At 38.1% G+C, this 25,657-nt stretch overlaps 1 protein-coding gene across 1 annotated transcript; it reads right to left on the reverse strand.

Annotated features, from left to right (window-relative positions):
- Window positions 1-1,634: 1,634 nt before the first annotated feature.
- Window positions 1,635-13,892, reverse strand: LOC112569803 (collagen alpha-5(IV) chain-like). The gene is made up of 8 exons (XM_025247765.1): window positions 13,590-13,892; window positions 9,732-9,866; window positions 9,192-9,335; window positions 8,550-8,663; window positions 3,542-3,694; window positions 3,058-3,195; window positions 2,430-2,558; window positions 1,635-2,087 (listed from the first exon to the last, which is right to left on the reverse strand). The coding sequence occupies exons 1-8, from the start codon at window positions 13,642-13,644 to the stop codon at window positions 2,008-2,010; spliced, it is 948 nt and encodes a 315-aa protein (XP_025103550.1). The 5' UTR covers window positions 13,645-13,892; the 3' UTR covers window positions 1,635-2,007.
- Between the last annotated feature and the right edge of the window lie 11,765 nt (window positions 13,893-25,657).

Genomic DNA, 25,657 nt, shown 5'->3' on the forward strand with positions numbered 1-25,657 from the left:
CAGACAGACAGAAAGAAAGAAAGAATAAGAAAATGAACAATTTTAACCACTGTACTTGCAGGTTTGACTCAGGACACCTTGAACTACATGGCAAAATACTTGCAGGTTAAGTACGACAATATCGATAATCTTCAGAGCAAGCGGGCACAGCTTACGTTTTTCAACAGCGGGGCACACACCGTGCCCGGGCGCTGATTTTTTTTCCTAAACGTCCCAGTGAAGGGTAAAACTTCGGAAGCGTGACGTCAGTGAGCTGCGCTGACAGCGCTAAGTGCAAACCCTTCGCTTCATTCTTTGAAAGCTATGAAACTTGTTCTGGAGCTAATTCAACAACTTCAAAATTTAAGATCCGCGACAAAATGGGAACAAGAAGGTCCCTCCTCTAGGTGTAGCCTCTGTGAGAAATGGAGCTTAGAACGCAAACGCACGGGAGGTAACTGCATCGTCAAGTCACAATCATTAATCTCCCTTGATTTATCTTTCAGGAATAGTTTATTTTGCAGAGATGAAATAAACCTATTCACTCTATCGTTTTCGCTAAACGCTCATTTTCGTGAGGTAAAACTACTCAGTTCTTCACAATCATTTTATTCTAAGAGAAGGTTCTCCATTCGTTACTGTTCCTAGAAAACTGTACTTGACCTTGTATGCTGACCGAGTTTATCAAAAGTCCAAGAAAGTGATGACTGTGGTTTCCATGTTGAAATATTGCAACAATAAAAAAATTAGGGCAATTTCACTTGGGACAACCAAGAATTTGTGCTGTACTGGTGCTTTCTCATTGTTTAGTAAACAGCATTCGTCATGTCCCCCTCCTCCCCCCGGTATCCAAACATTGCAAATTGTTTCGACTTTAAAGTTATTCAAACGCATGTGCAACGTTATAATACAGATATATTTTAACAAACAAACTCATCAATATCACATCTTATCGATGGCATTTTGAAAATACACGCAAGAACACAAAGAATTACACAGTACGCGCAAGCACAAACACACACACAAACACACGCGCGCACACACACAAACACGCGCGCGCGCAAACACACAAACACACGCCCGCACACACACACACAACACAAACACAAGCCGCACGCAAACACACAAACACGCTATAACACTTGCAACTCAAACGTATCTTCATGTTCAGAAAGTAGTAACAATAAAAAAGAATTTAATCATATGCAGAAATTTTATTCGGATCGAAGAGACGAAATGCAAATGTTAAAGTAACAGCTGTAATCACAAAATTTAAGATAAGAACTTGTAGCATTTAATACAAAAGGTTTAAAAAGCAATTTGTTTATCATTTTTTGAAGCATTTGCATATGCAGTATAAGGCTTGAGGATTATAGGTGTTGGTCATTTTTTTTTCAAGGAGAACTTTAACTTTCACCAAACGCCATAAGCGCTGGTTCATTCCGTGTGCATGAAAGAGAGAAGGAGAGAGCAAGCAAAGCAGAAAGGGAGGGAGAAAAGCAAAATAGAAATGTGGGAGGTACAGAAAGTTATTAAAAAAGAAGTTTTATTAGATTAGGATCACGTCACACGTCTTTGAAAAGAAATTTGATAAATATAAAGAAAAAGATAGTAATAGTTAAAATTTATGGTATACTACAGCTTTTAAATATACTATTTAAGATCACAAAGAAATACAGTTACAATATCTGTCTGTACATTGCAAAACTGAAGTGTCCGATAGTTACAATGTCAAGCACACAAGCAATTATTGTATCCAGAGACGATAATGTCTGACAAATTTAACCCTTGGTTTATTATAGTTTATTGTGTGATATACACACGCCACAATACTCGATAGTTTGAATCTCTTACACATCCGATGAATTAGTGTGCTATGATTTCTGTTTTGTTTCCTTCAATCTCTTGTATTTTGCATTCTAGGTTTTGCATTTTTAGTTTAATTTCATTTTTAAAAAAAAACACTTTGACAGAAGGGAAAACTTTCAGTTTAAACTATTTCATGTGCCTCAAAGAACCAATCTGGTTTTAAAGCATGCAGGCTATTATAGACGTGATGGACGCAAGAAACCAGGGGGCAACAGAATGGGCAGCACCTCCACTTTGACCTGTTGTACACGTTAAAATCAGCATATTAAATGTGTAGGACACTTTTTTGATGCATTTTCCAACACATACATTTACATAAATTAACACATACTAGTAAACAGACACACTGTTTCATCAAAGTCACCTATACACATACATTGTCATTGATATGCAAGTTGCCATAATAAACCACTTAAAAATACAATAAAGACAGGCAATCTCCTAAAAATCATCATCTTTATCATCATCATCAATCATCATCAATCATCGTCAAACATCATCAATCATCATCAATCATCAATCATCATCATCATCCATTGTTAACAAACGTAATGTAAGCCGTTATACCAAACATTACTCACAGCAAGCTATGTCGCCAGCTTGGCCGGTGAAGCCGTTGACACAGGTACAGACACCCGAAGAAGAACACTCAGCATTGGCTCCACATGAAGATGTGACACAGCTGCCGCCGATTCTGTTCGCCATGACAGCTACACGAGCACAATTAAACATTGATGTCATCTTTACTACTCATCCTTTATAAAATATATAATAAATCAGTTAACATCAAAGGCTATTGAAAGTTTTTTTTAAAGAAGCATGATTCCAGACGATGAGTAAACAAGTCGTGTGGGACTATAGATAAAAGTGAGCTAAGAGAAGTATCAAGGACCAGTGCCATAAATGGTGGAATAAGATAAAGTGAGTCAGAATACAGAAAACTAAGAGAAACACTAAGTCAGAACAATTTATTGTGGCGGATAACGGACTCTGCATGAGGTTAGGGACGACGGCAAAGGAGAAGGACGGACGCACCATCACAAATAAATGAAGTCATTAACACCTCACTTCCCTACGACTGTAGGATCAAGCGACTACTTTTTCATCGGTCAGGTCTCAGGATATTATCAAACTTCAAGGAAGAGTAAGAACACTGTATATTCTAACCTTCTAAAAACATAGTATTATTGAATGCCTCACACTACTTACTGCACGTGGCATCGCCATCTTTGCCGCTGAAACCTTCTTGACATTTGCAGACACCATCAGCACTTGCTGAACACACGGCGTTGGCTCCACACGAAGATGTAGAGGTGCACTTACCACCGATCCTGTCCGCCATCACAGCTGTGAGAAAGAAGTGAGTACGAGGTTAACTCACTGTATGTATGACAGGCGTTTACTTTGCTCTTTAAGTGACTGATTTTCATCTCTAACTAGGTTTGTTAATGACATTTTGACTTTTCCCTCTTTTTTTATCTTCCTTGCCAAGTTATAACAATTATTTTGAAAATTTTCATATTCGAAATGTAGGAATGTTTATAAAGATTTAATATCGAAAAGAACTGCAAAGGATAAAGTTTGATGTCTAACGAAACAATGCAATCAAAATTTGATATTTGTGTGAGAGCAATCTTTGTTTTTGCATGAATACGATGAAATAGGAGGAAGAGCTGCAGCCCAGTCTACATACTGTCACATCCAGCAGCTCCAATAGTACCGGTGAATCCATCTTTACATTTGCAGAACTTGTTTCCACATTCAACATTGTCCAGACATTCAACATTGTTACCATGACATGTACCTGCGGTGCATGGGCCACCAACCGTATTCGCATCAACACCACCTACACAAACAATAACAAAAAATACAAAAAATGTGGTTCAAACAGGTTGTAAAACAATCGAGTTGTGATATCGTTTTCTTAGTAGACATTAGGATATATTGTGCTTAGAAAAAGAAGCGTAAAACTCTTTTAGAACGACTTCTGAACTCGTTCCCGGTAGGTGCTGAGCACTCAGCGTTGGCTCCACATGAGACTGGAGTGGAGCTTCCACCTATCTTGTTCTCCTTCACAGCTGTGTGGAACAAGCAAGCATTAAAAGGCTTACTGTTGTTGCCATATTAAGGAAGTTTTTTTTATTCCTAACGAAAAAACTGTTGACAAGTAAAAAACACAAGCTTTATGTGCAACTTTCTACCTACGAGAGACGGATATATTGAAAAAAAAAACCTTTGCTCTTTTATATCTTTTATTCTAAGCTGTATAAAATCCCCACCATAATGACTCCCAGCTGTATCTGAAATGCACAGGTTAAGTATATTATGTACTAAATTACTAAGTTCAATAAACTATTGTTCAAGCACCCTCCCTTTTTCTAAGAGGGTAAATCTGATTTGTTGATTCACATACCTGGTCCTCCATCACTACCTGGGACACCGGCGATACCTGGGGAACCTTCTGGACCCTCTGGTCCTGGCAAACCAGGGAGGCCAGGTTCACCGTTTCCATCACGACCCGACAGACCTGAGAAGCAAATTGCAAATAATGTCATCACAGAACTATTCTGCATAAAAATATTCGGATGCTTTAAAAATGGTTTTCTTCAGACGCGCTTAAAGTTTCTTGTCCCTTCAAACCAGTGTAATAATTATCACCTTTTTGGACTTTCATTGTTGTCTGGCATACTGATGTTTTGCGGACTTTGCACTTGATATTCAATAGTATAATGCTGTCAAACACTACTCACTGCAAGCTTCATCGCCATCTCTGCCAGCAAATCCTTCTTTACATCTACATTTGCCATCGGTAGGTGCTGAGCACTCAGCGTTGGCTCCACATGAGTCTGAAGAGCAGCTTCCACCTATCTTGTTCTCCTTCACAGCTGTGTGGAACAAGCAAGCATTAAAAGGCTTACTGTAGTTGCCATATTAAGGAAGTTTTTTTATTCCTAACGAAAAAACTGTTGACAAGTAAAAAACACAAGCTTTATGTGTATCTTTCATTTAGGTTATTTTTACTTGTGTGATTAAAAGAATGTTTGAATATTTATTGATAAAATATATAACAATGAATTTCTTGTTCTTTGTGGTGTTTTTTGATTAGTGCACTCGACGATGGAGCAAAAAGGTCACTGGTTGAAGTCCTGCTTACAATTGTGACTTCCACTGCCCACCCATTAACTAATTAGCAGAAACCGTACTTGATTTATTTACTTCGCCTTTATCATTCTGAAGTGTCTGTATAGACATCACCAACTATCGTGAATCGTCGACTGGACACCATTGGTAGCACGAACAAGGAACAGGATTGATGGGGTTGTATGTGTATGTGTATATGTATGTGTATATGTATGTGTATGTGTATATGTATATGTATGTGTATGTGTATATGTATATGTATGTGTATGTGTATATGTATGTGTATGTGTATATTATATGTATGTGTATTGTATATTGTATATGTGTATGTGTATATTATGTATGTGTATGTGTATATGTATGTGTATATATGTATGTGTATGTGTATATGTATGTTATGTATGTGTATGTGTTATGTGTATATGTATGTATATGTATGTGTATGTGTATATATGTAGATGTATGTGTATGTGTATATGTATATGTATGTGTATGTGTATATGTATGTATGTTATATGTATATGTATGTATGTGGATATGTTTTGTATGTGTTATGTGTATATGATGTGTATATGTGTGTATTATGTATGTGTATGTGTATGTATATGTGTATGTGTATATTGTGTATGTATGTGTATGTATGTGTATATGTATATGTATGTGTATGTGTATATGTATGTGTATATGTATGTGTATATGTATGTGTATATGTGTGTATGTGTATATGTATGTATGTATATGTATATGTATGTATATGTGTATGTGTATGTATGTGTATACTGTGTATGGTATATGTATATGTATGTGTATATGTATGTGTATATGTATGTATGTGTATGTGTATATGTATATGTATATGTATGTGTATGTGTATATGTATGTGTATGTGTATATGTATATGTATGTGTATGTGTATGTGTATGTGTATGTGTATGTGTATATGTATGTGTATATGTATGTGTATATGTATATGTGTATGTGTATGTGTGTATGTGTATTGTATGTGTATGTATGTGTATGTATGTATATGTATATGTGTATATGTATGTGTATGTGTATGTATATGTATGTGTATGTGTATGTATATGTATGTATATGTATGTGTATGTATGTATAGTGTATGTGTATATGTGTTATGTATGTGTATGTGTATGTGTATATGTATGATGTATTGTATATGTATGTGTATATGTATGTATGTGTATGTGTATTGTATATGTATGATGTGTATATGTATGTGTATGTATATGTATGTGTATGTATGTGTATGTGTATATGTATGTGTGTATATGTATGTGTGTATTGTATATATGTATGTGTATGTGTATATGTATGTGTATATGTATGTGTATATGTATGTGTATGTGTATATGTATATGTATGTGTATGTGTTGTGTGGTCGGACATAGACTTTGCTTGATTATAAGTGTGATCTCTTACTATTCTGTGTGCTTGTGCATGGGGACACCGGTCTGGGACGTTAGTTGTACTAGTTGTGGTCCGCCACTTGAGAGACTTGAGAACTTGGAGGTCTGGACTTATGTGTCATGGAAAAATATCTTTAATGCAAAGGTTTTATTACTCTAAAGGTAAAAGTAATGTATGTAAATGGTGTATTATTCCGGGTCTGTTGTTATTTATTAGCTGTTACTGGTATGTTCTTAGAGCAGCTTTTTTTTCTTCCTTTTAAAGATAATCAAAACTCTCAACGATAAAAAACAAAACAAAAAACGTGAAGCCTACGGACAGGTCTTTGTGATTAGTTGTGAGGAAGAACCCTGTGGGACCCACTGTTTGCCGGTGTGTATAGTCCGCAGTGAGTGTCCCTGACAGTGTTGTTTTACTGTTGTGAACCATTCTATTTTTCTGCTGGAAGTAACTCAGCGATGCTGTTGATGCCAATGGCGGACAAGTTCCAGCATCACTTTAATGAGGCGGTTGATCATGCTAATGGTGCTGTAGGTTTTTTCTGGTTGTTTTCCTCTTTTCTGTCTTTTTAAGACGAATGACTAGAGACTGTGGTGTCTGTTCTCAGCTGTACAGGTCGTAGCAGCAATATGGTTCAGTGTAACAATGCTTAGTGTGAAATGTTGGTGAATACTTTCCTCAGAAAAAAGATGTTTTGTGCTTACAAGTTTTCAATAGCAAAGTCATGTGTGCAGTTACTTGTGCCATACCCCTCATCTGTGGTCTATACCCGTTACTAAGGTTGCAGCTGAAGAACACCCTAGTAGCCCGTCTGTTTTTAGTCAGAACAAACTCTGATTACACAGCATTAATGGACACTTGAATGTTGTAGTCAACATACGCAACGCCAGAAGGGGCAAGGGCTTTGTCATCTGCATATACTAACCTAGCAATGGTTAGCCACTTACACAAATGATTATGTTTTACTCTCTAACTTTCCTTGTCTTTTCCTTTACATCTGTGTGTAAGGCTTTTTAGACCAAACATAGAATGAGGTGTGGGTATCTGGGCTTTGACAATAATGTACATCTCTCCTGGATGTGGGACACCTACACTGACCGTTCAGTTTTCCACAGGTTTTTAACTTTCAACCAACTCTGTGGGGTGTGGTTGGGTGTGGCGGGGTGGGTGGGTGTGGGTGTGGAGAGAGAGAGAGAGAACTAAACTGCGACAGAGTTAAATTTTGTAAAAAAGACAAATAAATCTGAAAAACACTGACAGTGTGTTCTTCTAAAATTTACTGCTTGTAAGCGCTCTTCACTTACAAGAAAAGCCTTGAATGTGTACTGCACATTGAGTCTCAAGGGTGAAATCAGTTATGAATGTTAAAAAAATCTACATTTGAAATTTCAGAGTCCAGAAGAAGACTACCGACCAAGATTTAGAACTGTAAGCCTTATGCTACAGATCCATGACAGCCTTTTTGCAAGATGTCCACCGGCGTCAGATGGATTTTCCGCACCCCAGATACCAACGATATAAACCCCAGATCTCCTACTAAAAGAACAGTATTATCAAAGCGTGACAAAAGACTTATTGTCTACCTACGAGAGAGGACGTGCACACAGCTCACTGTACCTACCTATCTAAAAGTCAAACACTACTCACTGCAAGCTTCATCGCCATCATTGCCAGTGAATCCTTCTTACATCTACATTTGCCATCGGTAGGTGTGAGCACTCAGCGTTGGCTCCACATGAGTCTGAAGAGCAGCTTCCAACCTATCTTGTTCTCCTTCACAGCTGTGTGAGCAAGCAAGCATTAAAATGCTTATTGTTGTTGCCATATTAAGGAACTTGTTTTTCGGATTTTAAACGAAAAAAACTGTTGACAAGTAAAAAGCGCATGCATTATGTGCAACTTTCTACCTACAAGAGAGGAATATATTGAAAAAAAACCCTTTGCTCATTTATATCTTTTATTCTAAGCTGCATAAAATCCCCACCAAAGTGACTCCCAGCTGTATCTGAAACGCACAGGTTAAGTATATTATGTATTAAATTACTAAGTTCAATAAACTATTGTTCAAGTACCCACCCCCCCCCACACACACTTTTTCTAAGAGGGTAAATCTGATTTGTTGATTCACATACCTGGTCCTCCATCAATACCTGGGACACCGGCGATACCTGGGGAACCTTCTGGACCCTCTGGTCCTGGCAAACCAGGGAGGCCAGGTTCACCGTTTCCATCACTACCCGGCAGACCTGAGAAGCAAATTGCAAATAATGTCATCACTGAACTATTCTGCATAAAAATATTCGGATGCTTTAAAAATGGTTTTCTTCAGATGCGCTTGACTTTATTCTCCCTTCAAACCAGTGTAATAATTATCACCTTTTTGGACTTTCATTGAGGTGAGGAAGTGCTCATTAACTATCAAAAAACACATTAATAGCTGTTTCATTAGCTAAACATTCAAAAGATGAGAAGAACTGTATTGCTGGGAGAAAGGGAGATATACAGAAAGGAGAGAGAAAGATAAACAGTAGTACAGGTAGGGTCATAATACAAAAACAAACAAGGAATTTTAAAAGCAAAAAGGAAACCGGACAATGCTTTTCCGTTAGCGGTTATCAAAGATGTATGCTTTAATATCGAAAAGAACTGCAAAGGATAAAGTTTGATGTCTAACGAAACAATGCAATCAAAATTTGACATTTGTGTGAGAGCAATCTTTGTTTTTGCATGAATACGATGAAATAGGAGAAAGAGCTGCAGCCCAGTCTACATACTGTCACATCCAGTAGCTCCAATAGTACCAGTGAATCCATCTTTACATTTGCAGAATTTGCTTCCACTGGCCGGACATTCAACATTGTTACCCTCACATGAACCTGCGGTGCATTGGCCACCAACCATATTTGCAGGAATACCACCTACACATATAATAAGAAATGAGGTTCAAACAGGTTGTAAAACAATCGAGTTGTGATATGCTTTTCTTAATAGACATTAGGATATATTTGTGCCTTAGAAAAGAAGCGTAAAACATTATTATATCGACTTCTAAACTCATATTTTGGGCTTAAAAAATGGTTTTCTTCAGACGCGCTTAAAGTTTCTTGTCCCTTCAAACCAGTGTAATAATTATCACCTTTTTGGACTTTCATTGTTGTCTGGCATACTGATGTTTTGCGGACTTTGCACTTGATATTCAATAGTATAATGCTGTATTCACAGGGCAATAGCATCTTTGGTTCAAGAAAGTGTACCTGTCTATCAGGCAATAATAACCACTTTACCTACCTGTCTAAAAGTCAAACACTACTCACTGCAAGCTGCCGCGCCATCTCTGCCAGTGAATCCTTCTTTACATCTACATTTGCCATCGGTAGGTGCTGAGCACTCAGCGTTGGCCCCACATGAGTCTGAAGAGCAGCTTCCACCTATCTTGTTCTCCTTCACAGCTGTGTGGAAGAAGCAAGCATTAAAAGGATTACTGTTGTTGTCATATTAAAGAAGTTTTTTTCCGATTCCTAACGAAAATCTTATTGACAAGTAAAAAGCACTAGCTTTATGTGCATTGTTTGTTAGCTTATATTACTTGTGTGATTAAAAGAATGCTGAGCTTTTTATGAATAAAATATATAAGAAAGGCCCTCTTGTTCTTTGTGGTGTCTCTTGGTTAGTGCACTTGACGGTGGAGCAAACGGTCTTATGTTCTCAGAGCAGCTTTTTTTCTTCCTTTTAAAGATAAAACTCCCAACAATAGAAAACGTGAAGCCTACGAACAGGTCTTTGTGATTAGTTGTGAGGAAGAACCCTGTGGGACCCACTGTTTGCCGGTGTGTATTGTCGGCACTGACAGTGTTGTTTTACTGTTGTGAACCATTCTATTTTTCTGCTGGAAGTAACTCAGCGATGCTGTTGATGCCAATTGCGGACAAGTTCCAGCATCACTTTAATGAGGCGGCTTATCATGCTAATGGTGCTGTAGGTTTTTCTGGTCCAGTATTCTTGTTTTCTAAGACGAATGACTAGAGACTGTGGTGGCGATTCTCAGATGAAGTTTTACAGGTTATAGCAACATCATGGTTTAGTGCAGCAACGCTTAGTGTGAAACGTTGGTGAATGCTTTCTTCAGAAAAAGATGTTTTGTGCTTACAAGTTTTCAAAAGCATAGTCATATGTGCAGTTACTTTGTGCCATACCCTCATCTGTGATCTAGTACCCGTTACTAAGGCTGGCAGCTCAAGAGACACCGTAGTAGCCCGTCTGTTTTAGTCAGAGAAAAGCCTGACCACGGTGAATTGATGAGGACTTAATTTGTAGTCAACATAAACTACTCCAGAAGGGCAAAGGTTTTGCCATCTGCATGTTATAACCTAGAAATGCTAAAATGTGAAGTTGACTTTTTTTCATTATTTTGTTCACCCTAGGTCCGTTTGATGAAATTTTAATTTTATCAAGTTCGACAGCGTTAGAAATCGCCATTCCAGAACCGTCTAACATACACAAAGTACTCAGATAACAAATAACACGTCTGACATGTCTGATGTAGTCTCTAGCGGCTACCTTCTAACAGAAAAACTGGTTTTAAAGTTTTATTGTGTGCTAATTCAACCAGCTTCACTTTACATAATAAATTCGATAAGTAAATGCCATCATGTACTCCAGCGGTTCTCAACCTTTTACTTGTGGCGACCCCCCTGACGAACACCGGTACGTCCGCGACCCCCCTTAGCCAGCTAGGTTGGTGGAAGAGCGGGGGAGCCTTAGCTAACCTCCAACCCCGCGTCGAGGAAATCAACAACGGAAGAACAAAGTTCGTATCTGCAAGAAGTATAACTGTTAATGAAATTTTACTAAAGCAAATTCTGCGGTGCTAATAAATATTATTTTATTGGACACTCACTTTGATTAATGAGAAGGTTGAGCCTGCTTGCTGTTGCATAGAGAAGCGAACCTGTGTGCGATGTTCGTACCCACTGCTATTCGCAGCTCAGCCTCTGCGTCCACACGATTTCTGTATTGAGACTTCAGTGCTGCCAATGCTGAAAATCCTTGCTCACACATATACGAAGTTGAAAATGTTAGAAGAACTTTCATTGCTTTCTCAGAAAGCACCGTTGACGCTAATCCAGAATGTTGGCACTGGTGTTGTGTGGAAGACCATTTTCAGGGATTGGTCACTCGAAAGGTCGATGAGCTGCTCTTCTTCTTCCGTGGACAACCCGCTTGTGCTAGGATCAGCCAGAAATGGATTACGAATCCAATTGTATTTAGTCACATCAATTTCAGGGAAGTAATGCTGAAACCTTTCTTGCAGTCCGCTTAGATGGGCAATAATTACATTCTTCACCTGATCAAGATTCAAGTTGTCAGCCTTGCACTTACACAAGCACGGAAACATCAAAAATATTTTCTCTTGCGTCCACAACGAAATGTTTCGGACGAAAGCATTCATCTTGTCAGTTGTTTGTAATATGGTGGTGTCTTTCCCTTGCATAGAAGTATTCACAACGTTCAGCTTCTCAAATATGTCCGATAAATATGCCATTAGCAGCAGTCATCGGTCGTTCTTAAGCCCCCACCCCGCACTGTCTGGTCATGGCCTTCTGTCAGGGACCTAGAGTACTAGGACTGAGCAGTGAGCACGTGCGAGGGGAAAGGGTGTGAATGATGGACGTTTCCTGAATGCTTGCCTTTTAGATGTTTTTTTTTTAAAATAGAGAGGTGTGACTGGAGAGGGAGAGGGGAGTCAGCGATGAGAGATTGGGGGAGAGAGAGGGCAAAAGACGAGAGGAGGGAGATTGGAGGCTTAATTGTTGAGAGGGGGATTGTGTTTTGAGTTTTGGAAGTGAGAAGTCACTGCATGCCGAGACAGTGTACTTAAATAGGGAGAAGCGATTTGGAGTTTGATCGCCCTCACCACTCGGTTACACAATCTAAGCTAATTTCACTAATACCGGTATAAGAAACTTTTAAAAAATGACCACCTTCGCGACCCCCTTGTAGGCACGTCGCGACCCCCCAGGGGGTCGCGCCCCACAGGTTGAGAACCGCTGATGTACTCATTTGTTGTTCATTCCATTATCACTAGGTTTGTTGTGTGGTTACGTGGCCTGAGTCTTTGATATTTTATTGGCCTGCTCAGCTTTTTGAGACCGGTTAACAAAAAGAAAACTTGTCTTACCCCTGCCCCGTTGCAAATTATTACTAGTCTCTTTGTTCTGACCATCGTGTACAGGCAATGAAGGTTCACGCGCTCACACATTTGTAGTGAAGGGTTTGGACTTTCACTTTCTAAAGCGAACATTTCTTTCTGGTTAGCTTGTTTGCATTTAAACTGGATGATCCAGGGCAAGACGGTGAAAAAAAAGTTCTTGCTTCTTGTGTCTGACATCACGAAGCCTTGCCCCTGGGAACTGTGATGTTTATTTTACTGTTGCAGCTTGGGCACTTCATTCAAAATAACATTCTGTCTTGCTAGGGTGGTCGTGTGGGTGGTGTGACATGTGGTCTGGACTGCGGTGTAAGCGCCCTTTAAGAAGGAGAAATGAGACTGAATAAAATTAACATACAGGTTAGCTGTAACAAAGAAAGAAAAAAGAATAAGAAAGAAGAGTGAAAGAAAGAAACTGATTTGCCCGGCATCGTATCAAAGACTGCACCCTACTCTACACCTGCTTCGTACCCACTGCACTTAAAGTATTGTAACATCACTGAATTTCAGCAAGGTTGCTAGTATGCTGTGTATCAGGAAAAATGGAGAATAAGGAATAAGATTTTTATAATTAAGTTATGGTAACAACAGTTTCAGGAGTATTTTATCTAGTACTTTCACCTCTTGTAATGACAACCATGGGTGCAGAAATGTAAATCAAGAGAAAAAAGAAGAAAAATATTAAACAACAAAAATCGTCTAAGAATGGACAAAGAGTATAACCAAAAACATAGAAAGCGAGATTTGGTGATAATATCAAGAGGTGAAAACAACGATGAATGATGACAACGAAGGTCACTTTGATATAAATGTTTCTGCTATTCCCGTACAATATAAAAGAAACATATCTGACAAAAGTATTTAGAATAGATAAAAATATTTTGCTGATTTTTTAAAATAAAAACAACATAATATAGCTAATGATAACGAAATATTATAAATAAGAACCTAAGAAAAAGCTTACCTGTTGTGAAGATGCTTAGCGGCAACAATAGTAAGAGAAGCAGACAAACTTCCATGGTGTCTTTGACTTTGGTGTCGATTCAACTGACCGATGAGTTGAAATAAACCAGAGATCGTGTTCAGCTGTGTATTTATAGGAAATCCTTTTGACGAAGCTGGGTGGTTCAAGTTGGTGTTTTTGGCATTAGCAACATTCTAAAGTTAACTCTGTACCTCACACGGATACTTATTTGCGTTTAGATGGGACATTAGCCTGCAAAGTAGTTTTAAGACGAGAAAAAGAATCGTGAAAGTATTCCTTATATTTAGTTTCATTATTCACGGTACCAGTTGAGTCTCTTGACTTTGTCCGCACTTCTTTTTCACTTTTTCTAAGCACTATTGTAGTTAGATGTTATAAACTTTGACATTCTTCACAGTGCCCTCTGGAAAGTCGGTGTACTAATAGATAAAATGTTTTAAACAACTATAACATGAAAGGCATTTTTATTTTGACTCATAATTTAAAGAAGAATAAAGTATGTGAGAGAATGAGGGCAAAAGTACAATAGTAAGGTAAACCTGACATATCAATAGGTAAAGCACACACATCCAATACCCGGATGTGCCAATACTCAATCCCGTGTGGAGCACTCAATTTCCTCCCGAGCTGTGGGAAACAGATATCTCATATGCTGGGTTATCAAAGGCAAAGTTTCCAGGGATAGGAGATGGGTACAACCCTTATAAAAGCTGGTTTAGAAACAAAACCCAGATTCCTGTGCAATGTCATAAAAGCTATAAGATACGATCTTTCCTTCAGGGTTGCGAATATCTTTATTTCCACTTTAATACTCGATGTATACACACTACTCATCGGTTGATCGTTTTTGAGTGCAACAACCTGTGCCCAAACTCTTCCCTAGTTTGCGTGTACACAACAGAAATAAGAATAAGCCTAAGTGTAAAAAGCCATAGTTTTGATAAGATTGAACTACTCAAGGTGTGGTCGTCAAATGATGATTTATTTTTCTTAGCCAAATCCACGCTTTCAACAAAAAAAAATCAGATTACGGATATTCCCTGTTGTTTTACTTTCGAAAGAGTTTGTAAAATTAAAGTGTTATAAACAATTATGACTATTCTAGAGATAATTAGGCATTTCTTGGATGTCTTGATATTTGTCAGCAATACATACAATCTGTCTGCATATGCTCGTGGAAGCTTGTTACCGAGATTCCACACCCCCACCAACACCACTAAAAGTCACATAGATACTGACTAGATTCCTCGGACCGAATTGATGCCAATGAACCCCTCCAAATTTGTGCATTGTAAAAAAATAACCGTGTGGTTGATTCCTTGCTTTCTCGAGAAGTAAACAGCAATGAGGAACAAGAAAAGGTTTATGTGAGTGAGTGACTGAGTAAGTCGTGAGTCAGTGGAAAGTTGTACACAAGACACTCTATATAACATTCTCTTGAGTGTATACAATATACGGTAAGTGTTAAGGTCTTAACCATTTAAAAGTTCTCTATCAAAGACAAAAGGGAACATCAGCTCAATATCAAACGCTGCATGCATCTATAGAAACACACACACACTCTCACACACACTCTCACACACTCTCTCTCACACACACACACACACACACGACGTATCCTCGGGTTTAATATTTTAAAAAATCGTCCTTACACTGGAAAGTCTCACTTCTGTTTCGCTCACAGCTAGGTCTCAAAATACCCAGCACCAAAACAGCTATTTCTAGAAAAGACCATCTCTGTGTGAATATCTTTGTCAGAAAAAGAATGTAAATGTATTCATTAAATTCCTAAGGCAGACCTACACCTAAGTGCACAGAGGTTATACGTCCACCCCGGCGGTAAAGTAGTGAAAGTGCATGAAACTGTTGTTACATTTCTATCTCTCTATAACTGAATACAGGGATTATCAAAAGATAACATAAGGTCACTTTGGCACTGCTGTATTTCGTGAATTCAGCTCTATGGTTCCTCTGATAACAGGATACTACTGGATATCTATATATTTATACTATATATAGATAATACTTTATATATATAGATACTATATATAGATAATACTATAATACTATATCCATAAAGACAACATATCAAAGTGTTGTATGTCTCATAACAAGAAATTAAACAGCAGGATAGACTTGGACATTGTTTTATCCCGTTTGCACATGGAAAATTGTACATTTAGTTGAATTTGACTGCGTAATTTATATCTTTTGAGTTCTGTAAGTTGTTTTTATTTCTCCAATTCTTGCTTTGCCTTTAAACGTGCAGCTCCAAGAAGTCGTAAACTTTTAGTGGTCACCCAGAACAAAACCATCATTGAGTTCAGGCTGCGTCATAAGGACATCATAAGGACAAAAAACTAAACTAAAACAGAAACAATTCATTACACATGAGCGAATTTAGACGAAGTGCAGCTTTTAGAAACCACTTTTAGTGTCTTCAAAGGAAACCCTGGTTGATTACTGCTACTGCAGTGTAAACAAACAGAGGTTATTGAGGGTAGAAGAGGGTGGTCCTGAAGATTGATTAACATAAGCCATTGTTCGAAGTTCGCGCTCACTCAAGATGGGGTCACAAAGTTCACAAGCTGCTTTTATAATCGTATGGACATCGTGAGGTTTGCATGACCTTTGTTAACATTGTCGTTTGATCTCCAACATTAGTTTCTAAAATAAAAACAAATAAAATTGATTTGAACGCCACTTTTACTTCCTTGCTGCACCAGGACACAGGACAGGACGTCTGAGGTCAGCCAAGGATAGACATGGACAACACGTTTCTGTCGGCGTCAGTACAGATCACACCTACTTGGTCATGAATTTTTGAAGAAGCTCGATTATCATCATTCGAGTTCACAAACAACACCCAGTCTGGGTGATGGGTTATCAAAGGCAAAGCATCCAGGGATAGGAGATGGGTACAACCCTTATAAAAGCTGGTTTAGAAAAAAAGAAACACAGATTCCTGTGCAATGTCATAAAAGTTTCAAGGTACGACATTTTCTTCAGGGTTGCGAATATCTATATTTCCACTTTAATACTCGATGTATACACACCACTCATTGGTTGATCGTTTTTGAGTGCAACAACCTGTGCCCAAACTCTTCCCTAGTTTGCGTGTACACAACAGAAATAAGAATAAGCCTAAGTGTAAAAAGCCATAGTTTTGATAAGATTGAACTACTCAAAGTCAAATGATAATCTATTTTTTTTTCGCCAAGTCCATTCTTTCAAAGAAAAATCCGATTTTGGATTTCCCCTGTTGTTTTACTTTCGAAAGAGTTTGTAAAATTAAAGTGTTATAAACAATAATGAGTATTCTAGAGATAACGTGTCCGCCACCTCAAAATCTTCCTTACACTGTAAAGTCTCACTTCTGTTTCGCTCACTGCTAGGTCTCAAACTTTCACCAAAATACCCAGCACCAAAACAGCTATTTCTAGAAAAGACCATCTCTGTGTGAATATCTTTGTCAGAAAGAAAGTTAAATGTATTCATGAAATTCCAAAGGCAGACCTATTCACACCTACATGTAAGTGCACAGAGGTTACGTCCACCCCCGGCGGTAAAGTAGTGCAAGTGCATGAAACTGTTCTTAAATTTATATCTCTCATTTATACATTTATATCTGTCTTACATTTATATCTCTCATTTATACATTTATATCTGTCTTACATTTATATCTCTCTATAACAGAATACAGGGATTATCAAAAGATAACATAAGGTCAGTTTGGCACTGCTGTATTTCGTGAATGTAGCTACAGTATATGGTTCACTCTGATAACAGGGACATACTACAGAGGGTACGTAGACAATGACCAAGTCGCTTAAACCATCACAAAATGTTCTGCACAGGTTAAAAGACAGGTTAAAAGCAATCATATGTCAATGAAGTATCTCTAATTTAAATATTTTTTTTACTAACTTAACGAACTTATTAGCGCTTACAGACCCCTGATTAGATGCCATGATGAGATAGCTTCACAGAGGGTGAAACATAAACACAAACATGAGGTAGGTGTAGTACCAACCAACTGGCAGAGTTAATAAAGATTTCCTGCAAACACACACACACTATATATATATCAAAGTTGATCACATACTTTAGTAAGCCCTCAGCACCAAGTCTATTCTGTCATCCTTTAATGTTCCAAAACAGGCAACTTTTAAAAGAGGAACTGTTCCATGTTCCGTCGGGTAACTTTAGAACGTATCTGTCAGCCGTATTCTCCGTATTCGAGGATGAATAATTTCTGTAAGAAATATTTCACGGGCTCTACATAAGTCAAATGTCTACTGAGTCATACACTTCGCACTGTTTTCTTAGTACTAATAATAACCTGATCTCACACCTTTTGCAAACACCAACTCACCTAGTCACCCTGGAAGCGAGATAATTGCTGGGTAGCCCCCCAAAATTAAGGTTTAGTTCCCTTTCTTATCTCAGCTATGAGCTTTCTTGCAGCTCCAAGAAGTCGTAAACTTTTAGCGGTCACCCAGAACAAGACCATCATTTAGTTCAGGCTGCGTCATAAGGACAAAAAGCTAAAGCACGAAGAACTCATTATACATGAGCGAGTTTGGACGAAATGCAGCTTTAACAAAACACTTCTAGTGTCTTCAAAGGAATCCCCTGGTTGCTTACTGTTACTGCAGTGTAAACAAACAGAGGTTACTGAGGGTAGAGCAGGGTGGTCCTAAAGGCGAGAGGTTGATTAACAGAAGTCATTGTTCAAAATCACTCTCACCGTCTGCTTGTGACTCAAGATGATGTCACAAAGCTCACGAACTGCTTTTATAATCGTATGGACATCGTAGAGGTTTGCATGACCTTTGTTAACATTGTTGCTTGATCTCCAACATGAGTTTCTAAAATGAAAACAAATAAAATTGATTTGAACGCCACTTTTACTTCCTTGCTGCACCAGGACACAGGACAGGACGTCTGAGGTCAGCCATGGATAGACATGGACAACACGTTTCTGTCGGCGTCAGTACAGATCACACCTACTTGGTCATGAATTTTTAAAGCAGCTCGATTATCATCATTCGAGTTCACAAACAGCACCCAGTCTGTGCACAGTGATTTCTTTGTTTGCTGAACTACGGGCTTTTTGTCTAAATACGTCCAGTGGACGTCTTCGTGACATTTTTGTCTGTGCATTTCTTGAGCATACACAATACATCATGCTCACTTTGAGAGAGTCAACTCGAAGCGGACAAATAGAAAAACAGCTGTGTGGCTAACATAAACACAAAAATAGAAAGGTCATCTCATGCACACTTTATTGTCGTGGGTCAAGACAGGCCAAAGTAGCGAACCTTGCCAATGGCTTCGTCCCTCAAGGTCCGTCTGTCCCACTACGAATAATATTGTCGGAACAGATTAGAAGTTGCTGTCGTTGAATGGATTAATGAATTATTAAGTTATCAATTACTTCCATAAGCTGTTCAGAATACTTTGCCTCATTAATACAGATCAATATTTTGCAGTAATATAAAGTGCTGGTAAGTTTAACAGCACATTTTTAGAAACTTTTGTCCCTAGTGTTTGCAGTTATAAAACCCACCTTTAACATACGACGGTTATTGTATTACATATATTTTCATTATAAGATATCGTTAAAGGCTGTTATGCCTATGCATTGTCAGAAATGTTAGCTCGTCATCTTCGTTTGATTGCAATTTTTTTTTAAAGTAGCAAGGCAAGAAATCGTTCCTGTTTATTGAACTGGAACATCATAGGTTCAAACTCTTAACACAGCAAGTAAATAAATTTAAAATTAATAGCTAATACAATACTTTAATGTAACTATATGAACAGGTAAGTAGTCAGTGTTTTCTTTTGAAATATTTTACCAGAATCAATGTCGGAAGGTCATTTCACTAATTTGAAGCAATGTAGAAAAATGCCCTTTCACCCACACAATTATCACACATATTAGAAATGCTGAAGTGTGGTGATTAGAAGGTGATTGACGTCTTAAAAATGATCGTTTTACTTAGAATTTAGTAAAAAAAATTATTGCATTTTTTTAGGTTTGAGGTTTGTGACCACACTTGGTTTGCTAAACAAAACAAATGAAGAAAGAAAAGAGAGAACATCTTAGGGTGCACTGAAATTTTTAAAGAGAAAACTGTTTACCGCTTGCAAGCGGCATTTCTGTTGAGAAGTCACTGAATGAATCCACAGTCTGTAGACGATAATCAGTCTCCGTGTGATTTGTTCTCTATAACCTTAAGACATGACAGTTGAAACCACCACAACAACATTGTGATTTGTTATAGCCAGAGACGAGTTCGGGTGTCCGAGTAATAAATTGTTTTAGACACGGGGAACTATCACACTTGCCAATAGTGAACTCCTTTATTTGGATGTTACGTTCAGACAGAAATATGCTTGTAAGTCTTGAAAACCCAATCTTACCCTCCGTGTAAAGCCTCTATGACTTGGCTACTGGGCTTCTGTCTCCTTTTTCGTAGAATTTTCTATCACTGATTTAAAGTTATTATCCATGCAGCGAAACTCAAGTCTGCTACCATTACAAGTCGGCAATAAAAGGGCAGAAAAAAAACCCCAACTGAATCGAAATATTTGTGTCCGTTTCATTTATTTTGCTATGACTTCTCAGTGAAGGTATTTCTCTCTTTCCACAAACCATTAGTCACAAAGGTCTCCCTTCTAAGTCTCTTCTACACAATAGTGCTTTAAGCTAATGTTAACCAAACAATGAAATTGCAAGTTTTTTTAAACTCTCAGCACATCACATGATGGATAGCATGAAAATAAAGCTAAATTAAAAATTTTGACACAGGTTATTTTTAAATAGAATCGCATTGTCCTCTGTGCAACGGAATGCTTCGGCAAATAGCAATACATCATGTGGGTGACACTATGTATAGAATCGATGGAGCTTGAATATTAACCGTCGAAGTCGTTGACACGGTCAGTGGGAGCACTTAAGTCTTTGTGCATGTGGGTGAGCGAGAGCGTGTGTGTAGGTGTGTGTGTGTGATAGAAAAGGGTGCATGCAGTGCGTGCTCTCGTGTGTGTGTGTGTGTGATCGTGTGAGTGAGGGAATAAGGAGGAAGAAAGATTAAAAAATAAAACACGAAACAGTGAAGTCTGAACAGAGTCACCAGCAGTTTTAAGAGGGGAAGCCACTCGCATGAAGTAACGAGCATTAACTCCCTTTAACGAAGCCTGTACTTGTCCACACAAAGCGTTTGTGGGCGACACACTGCAAGCGAACTGAAGCACAAGGCTGGTGAGGAGTGATTCATGGGTGCAGATGTACAGACACTGACTATGTTATCAACAGTCGACAGTTAAATATAATGAGTTCAGCTGTTGGCTTTTTCACCGCCGAGCTAGACCCGAGCAAGCAGCTATGCCTCTCCCCAGTGCGCATGTGCGTATTCAGGTGATGCACGCATACAGGTTGTCTGGAAATCAACGTTTGAGAACCTTTCTTATTCGATATTAATAAAGACCACTTACACAATAAAAAATGTACCAGACAATCATCTTTGGATTATTTGGACAAAACAAACAAACAAAACAAAAACAGAAGTTTGTATGATGTTTTAATCAATTGCTTTTCCATGTGTCCAACAAAAATAGAAATTCAAGAAACGTATATCAGAACATTTTATTTGTACAAAAACAAACAATAGATGGGCCACACATTGTGACCGTAGGATAGGCTACAATCGCCATCGTATCCAATTTTATCCTCCTCACTTTTGCAGTTTTAACCATGTCCTCTGAAATATGTTGGAGCATTGTTATCATGTGAAAGCAGCTTCACATGTAAATTTTTATTTTTATCGCCCACTCCGCGGGAACCGTCGTTAAAGTGTTCGATTGTTTCTTCTTCCTCTTGCGGACAAACAGGAAGTTTCGTCCCAGGCAGTCCTATTAATATTTTCATTGGCGACTGTCCTTCCCTACAAGGGTGCAAATAGCAAATCGTGGTTTTCTGCCCAATCATTGTCAAAAAATAAATAACACAAACACAAACCTCAACCCTAATCTCAAAACTGACTTATGTGTCAAGCAAACGATGAAAGAAAAAAAAAAAGAAGAAAATAGGCTCTACGGAAAAGGAATAATATTAATAAAGGGTTCCAATGAAGACTAATTCCTTCATAATATCAACCTTTAACAGGTGGGAGCAGGAGCAAGTTCCAGCAGACTGGAAGCTTGGCTACCTAGTAAAGTTACCCCAAAATGGTGACCTGACACAGTGCAGCAATTGGCGAGGGTTTATGCTGTTGTCCATTCCAAGCAAGGTGCTGACCAAAATCATCCTGGAGCGACTGAAAACTGCCCTAGATAGGAGACTTGGGCAAGAACAGGCAGGCTTTCGGCAGGGAAAATCATGTACCGACCAAATCGCTACTCTGCGAATTATTATCGAACAGTCAATCGAATGGCAGTCACCACTATACATAACCTTTGTAGATTTTGTGAAGGTCTTTGACTCCGTAGACAGAGAAACCATCTCGAAACTGATCGATCGTCATGGACTGGATCATGAGAAGAACAACCTCTCACAGCAACACGGGCGTTCAGTGGACCTTCGCCAGGCAACTTGAGGATCTCGATCCTGTTGAGATTGGAAAGAGAGAGAGTAGGCAGGCCAGCCGCCGAGAAAAAATTGAATAAAGAAACTTCAGCTGAGAATTCCATCTTGTGTTGTCACTAGTACGACTAGCCCACCCTACGTATAGCCATCAGACGCTGACGTGTTGGTTACAAAAGAAAAAGAAGACAAAGCGAAGGTGGTGGCTAAGACCATGACTTAAAAGAAGAGCCAAGCAAGGCGCCTACAATTCTCTGATGCGGGAACTGAGTGCTTGAGGATTCAGACTCTTACAGCAACTTTGTGAGAATGGACCCGCAGCACTTTCAGATGCTACTCGCACGTAGAGAGCCGTACATCGCAAAGCAGACAACAAATATGCGCGAGTGCATCTCACCTGGCGAAAGGCTTGCTGTGACGCTGAGATTTCTAGCCACAGGTGAGATTTTTTTTTAATCAGTTTAAAAAAGTGTCTGTTTAAGGACTACAAACACTATTACTTTTGGCTAAAATTAAGTCTTCTATCACAAAGAAACCAAGATGCTGTTACAATAATTTTTTTTTCTGTATGCAGTACGTGCAAGTCACCCTGCGGAGCCTTTTCAATGTTTCTCACATTTGTGAATAACGACCTGTTTGTGCAGAATGCTTTGTCCTTAATATTTGAATTTAAAGGGTCAGTGTCCAGTGTTGTAATTAGGTGTGTGGCTGAATGCTAGATGAATGCATGAATGTAAAATTATCCATTGCGCGCAGAGCCCACATTCTGTCCATTACACTCTATGAAAAAAAAAAATCAGACTGGAAGGCATCGAAGCATTGAGCAGACGGATGATAATCCCACACTACATCAGTTCAGACACCAGGAGATTAACATTCGATTCCAGAGTACCTTGGCACTGACAAGTCAACCACGCGCTAATCAACAAAATGAAAATGTACAGCCAACAATTACAGTAAGTCCTTAAAAAAAAAGAGAGAAGAAATTGAGCAGATGTCAAAATAACTTTTATTATTTCACAAGTTGTGTGTCTTAACAGCTCTGTTAACAATTTTTACAATTCAAGTTTTCTTTGTTTATCACAGTATCTTTTGTAAAGAACGTAAGGAGTTGTGGATGCCAAATTGTGCAGGAGGACTACTCGAAGAGTATGCACCAGTCTCCTAATCGTACATGCATGGCACAACAAATGCATTATAACATCCAACATTTTGACTAAGCGTTCACTTGCCGCCACGCTTACTTGTTTCACTTATTTCAAAGAAGGTTGACTAGTCGGAAAAACTATATTTTAAACTCCTTATCTGTGCAAGCTTTCCTGAAAAGAAAATTGAAGCAAAGGTGCAGCAAGACGAACTAAAACACATCCTCTAGTCCAATGGTTCTCAAAGTGTGGTCGGCGGCTGACAGTCGTCATATGTAAGCAAGTGATGTTTAAAGTGATGCATTCCTCGCATTAAGATTTTAATTACAAATAACGAGGTACGTAGTTTTATGTTAACTTATTTACTACTGTCACAAAAGGACATTTAGTTTTGAATTGTAATGAAACAAATGCGGCAATTTAAATTTGAAATTCATAGTACAGAGTGATTTTTAGGCCTTAATTGGTGGTTTGCCATATTTTTTATTTAAGTAAAGTGGTCCGCGGTTCAGAAATACTTTGAGAACCACTGCTCTAGTCATCATTCAACAAGGGAGAAAAATCTGTTATCCTCTTAAAATACCTCTGGAGGAAATCGTGCTTTGTTTATATCTATATACTGACCTTTACAGATTTGTTATGTAGAAGCAAACATGAAAATGTGTGAGCATTGCTGTGAACACTGTTGCTGTTGTTCCACATGAGATTACAACTACCACAAAAATCTAAAGACATTTTATCCAGATGATAGCAGCAGCCAAAGTTGACTGCTTGCTTGCCCAGACAACAGCTGTGCAAGAGCTGCTGTCTGTTGGTGGTAAATGTTTGTACCTCACCCGCAACAATGATGCCATTCACTACCTGTATTTGTTGTGCTAATCAGGTTTGTGCATTTCCAATTATTATCAAGAGAAATCATTTCTAAAAATTTTAGTTTTGATTAAAAAGGACACTTAAAAAAGCCATGTGAGAGAAAATAAATGCAAAAGCACAACCTAACAAAAACAATGTTCTCATCGTTTTAAAAATGGTTTATTGATGCTGATGGGAGTCATCACATCTTGGAAACTTTCAATTAAGTCAATTGCTTGTTAAATTGTGTGCTGATGTAGGTGTATTATGTTGTTTATGCACATAGAAAAAATAATTTTGTGATCATGATAACAAATAGTAATTTAAAGACAGACAAAAGAAATAGATCTTTAAAAGTAACACAGAATGGGCAGGACAAAGCAGCAAAATATCTTCTCTACCAGGAAGGGTTTTAACATTTTTCATGTTGCTTTGAATCACAGTGAAGAATGTGATACAGAGCTGAAGCGAAATACAATACAAAAAGCAGGTTTCCTACATTTTTGGTCTTCCATATTGTCACAAATATTTTGGCATGGGTATGTGAGAGTGTATAATAAATTCTAATGTCAATCAACAAGCCACAACTCCAGAAGGCTTACTGTCATGATCAAAATCACATGTAAGCCTTAAGCCGCTTAAAATGTTTCAGCAAAGAAGCTAACCCTTCTTTGAAGAGATAAATCCTGTCATGAACACTTTTATTACGAACACACTGACAGAACAAAATGCCTATGATTGCATTTCAGAATAGCCAAACATGGACAATAAAAGTGTAAAAACACAAAGTCACAACCATGAAGTTCTCAAATACATGTGGGTACAACTGTGTGATCAGCAGTGTATATAAGAAAAGGCAAAACTACTGCCTTTAGACTATCAAAATAAAACATTTTACAATGTTAGAATGAAATAACAGAATAAACCAAATGTGTACCTCTCTTTGGAAACATTAATTTTGGTGGATTCAAGCTACTGTTAACATCTCACATTTTATCAGAAAGCAAGGTATGTACCTGATAATGTGGCAGATCTTACAGATGGCAAGCCTGACATTTCCTGGGAAGATGGGGCAACCCCAAGCTGTAGTACCAACATTTTATTTTGTGCTCATCAACACGGCAAGCAATGTTTGCAATAGTCAAAGAAATGTGGTCATTATTCTTGCTACAAGTTACAAGTATACCCATCTCTTAAAATTAAGATTTTGTTCTACAGAGAATTATAAATGTCTTGTGTAGATCTACCCCTAGAGTCCCTGTCACACAACCTGCTGATAAGATGATGAAAATAAAGAATTCCTTTGTAAAAAAAAAATACATCATTTTAAACAATGGAGAGCAAAATTATGGACAACATCAGAAATTATCTGGGGTGCAAAATCCTGTCAGATTAAAAATGAAAGATCATGAGTTTGTTACAATTATACAGTGCATACAAATCACTAAAAGTGAAACTCA

The sequence above is a fragment of the Pomacea canaliculata genome, linkage group LG1, assembly GCF_003073045.1.
Source record: "Pomacea canaliculata isolate SZHN2017 linkage group LG1, ASM307304v1, whole genome shotgun sequence".
NCBI lineage: Eukaryota > Metazoa > Mollusca > Gastropoda > Architaenioglossa > Ampullariidae > Pomacea > Pomacea canaliculata.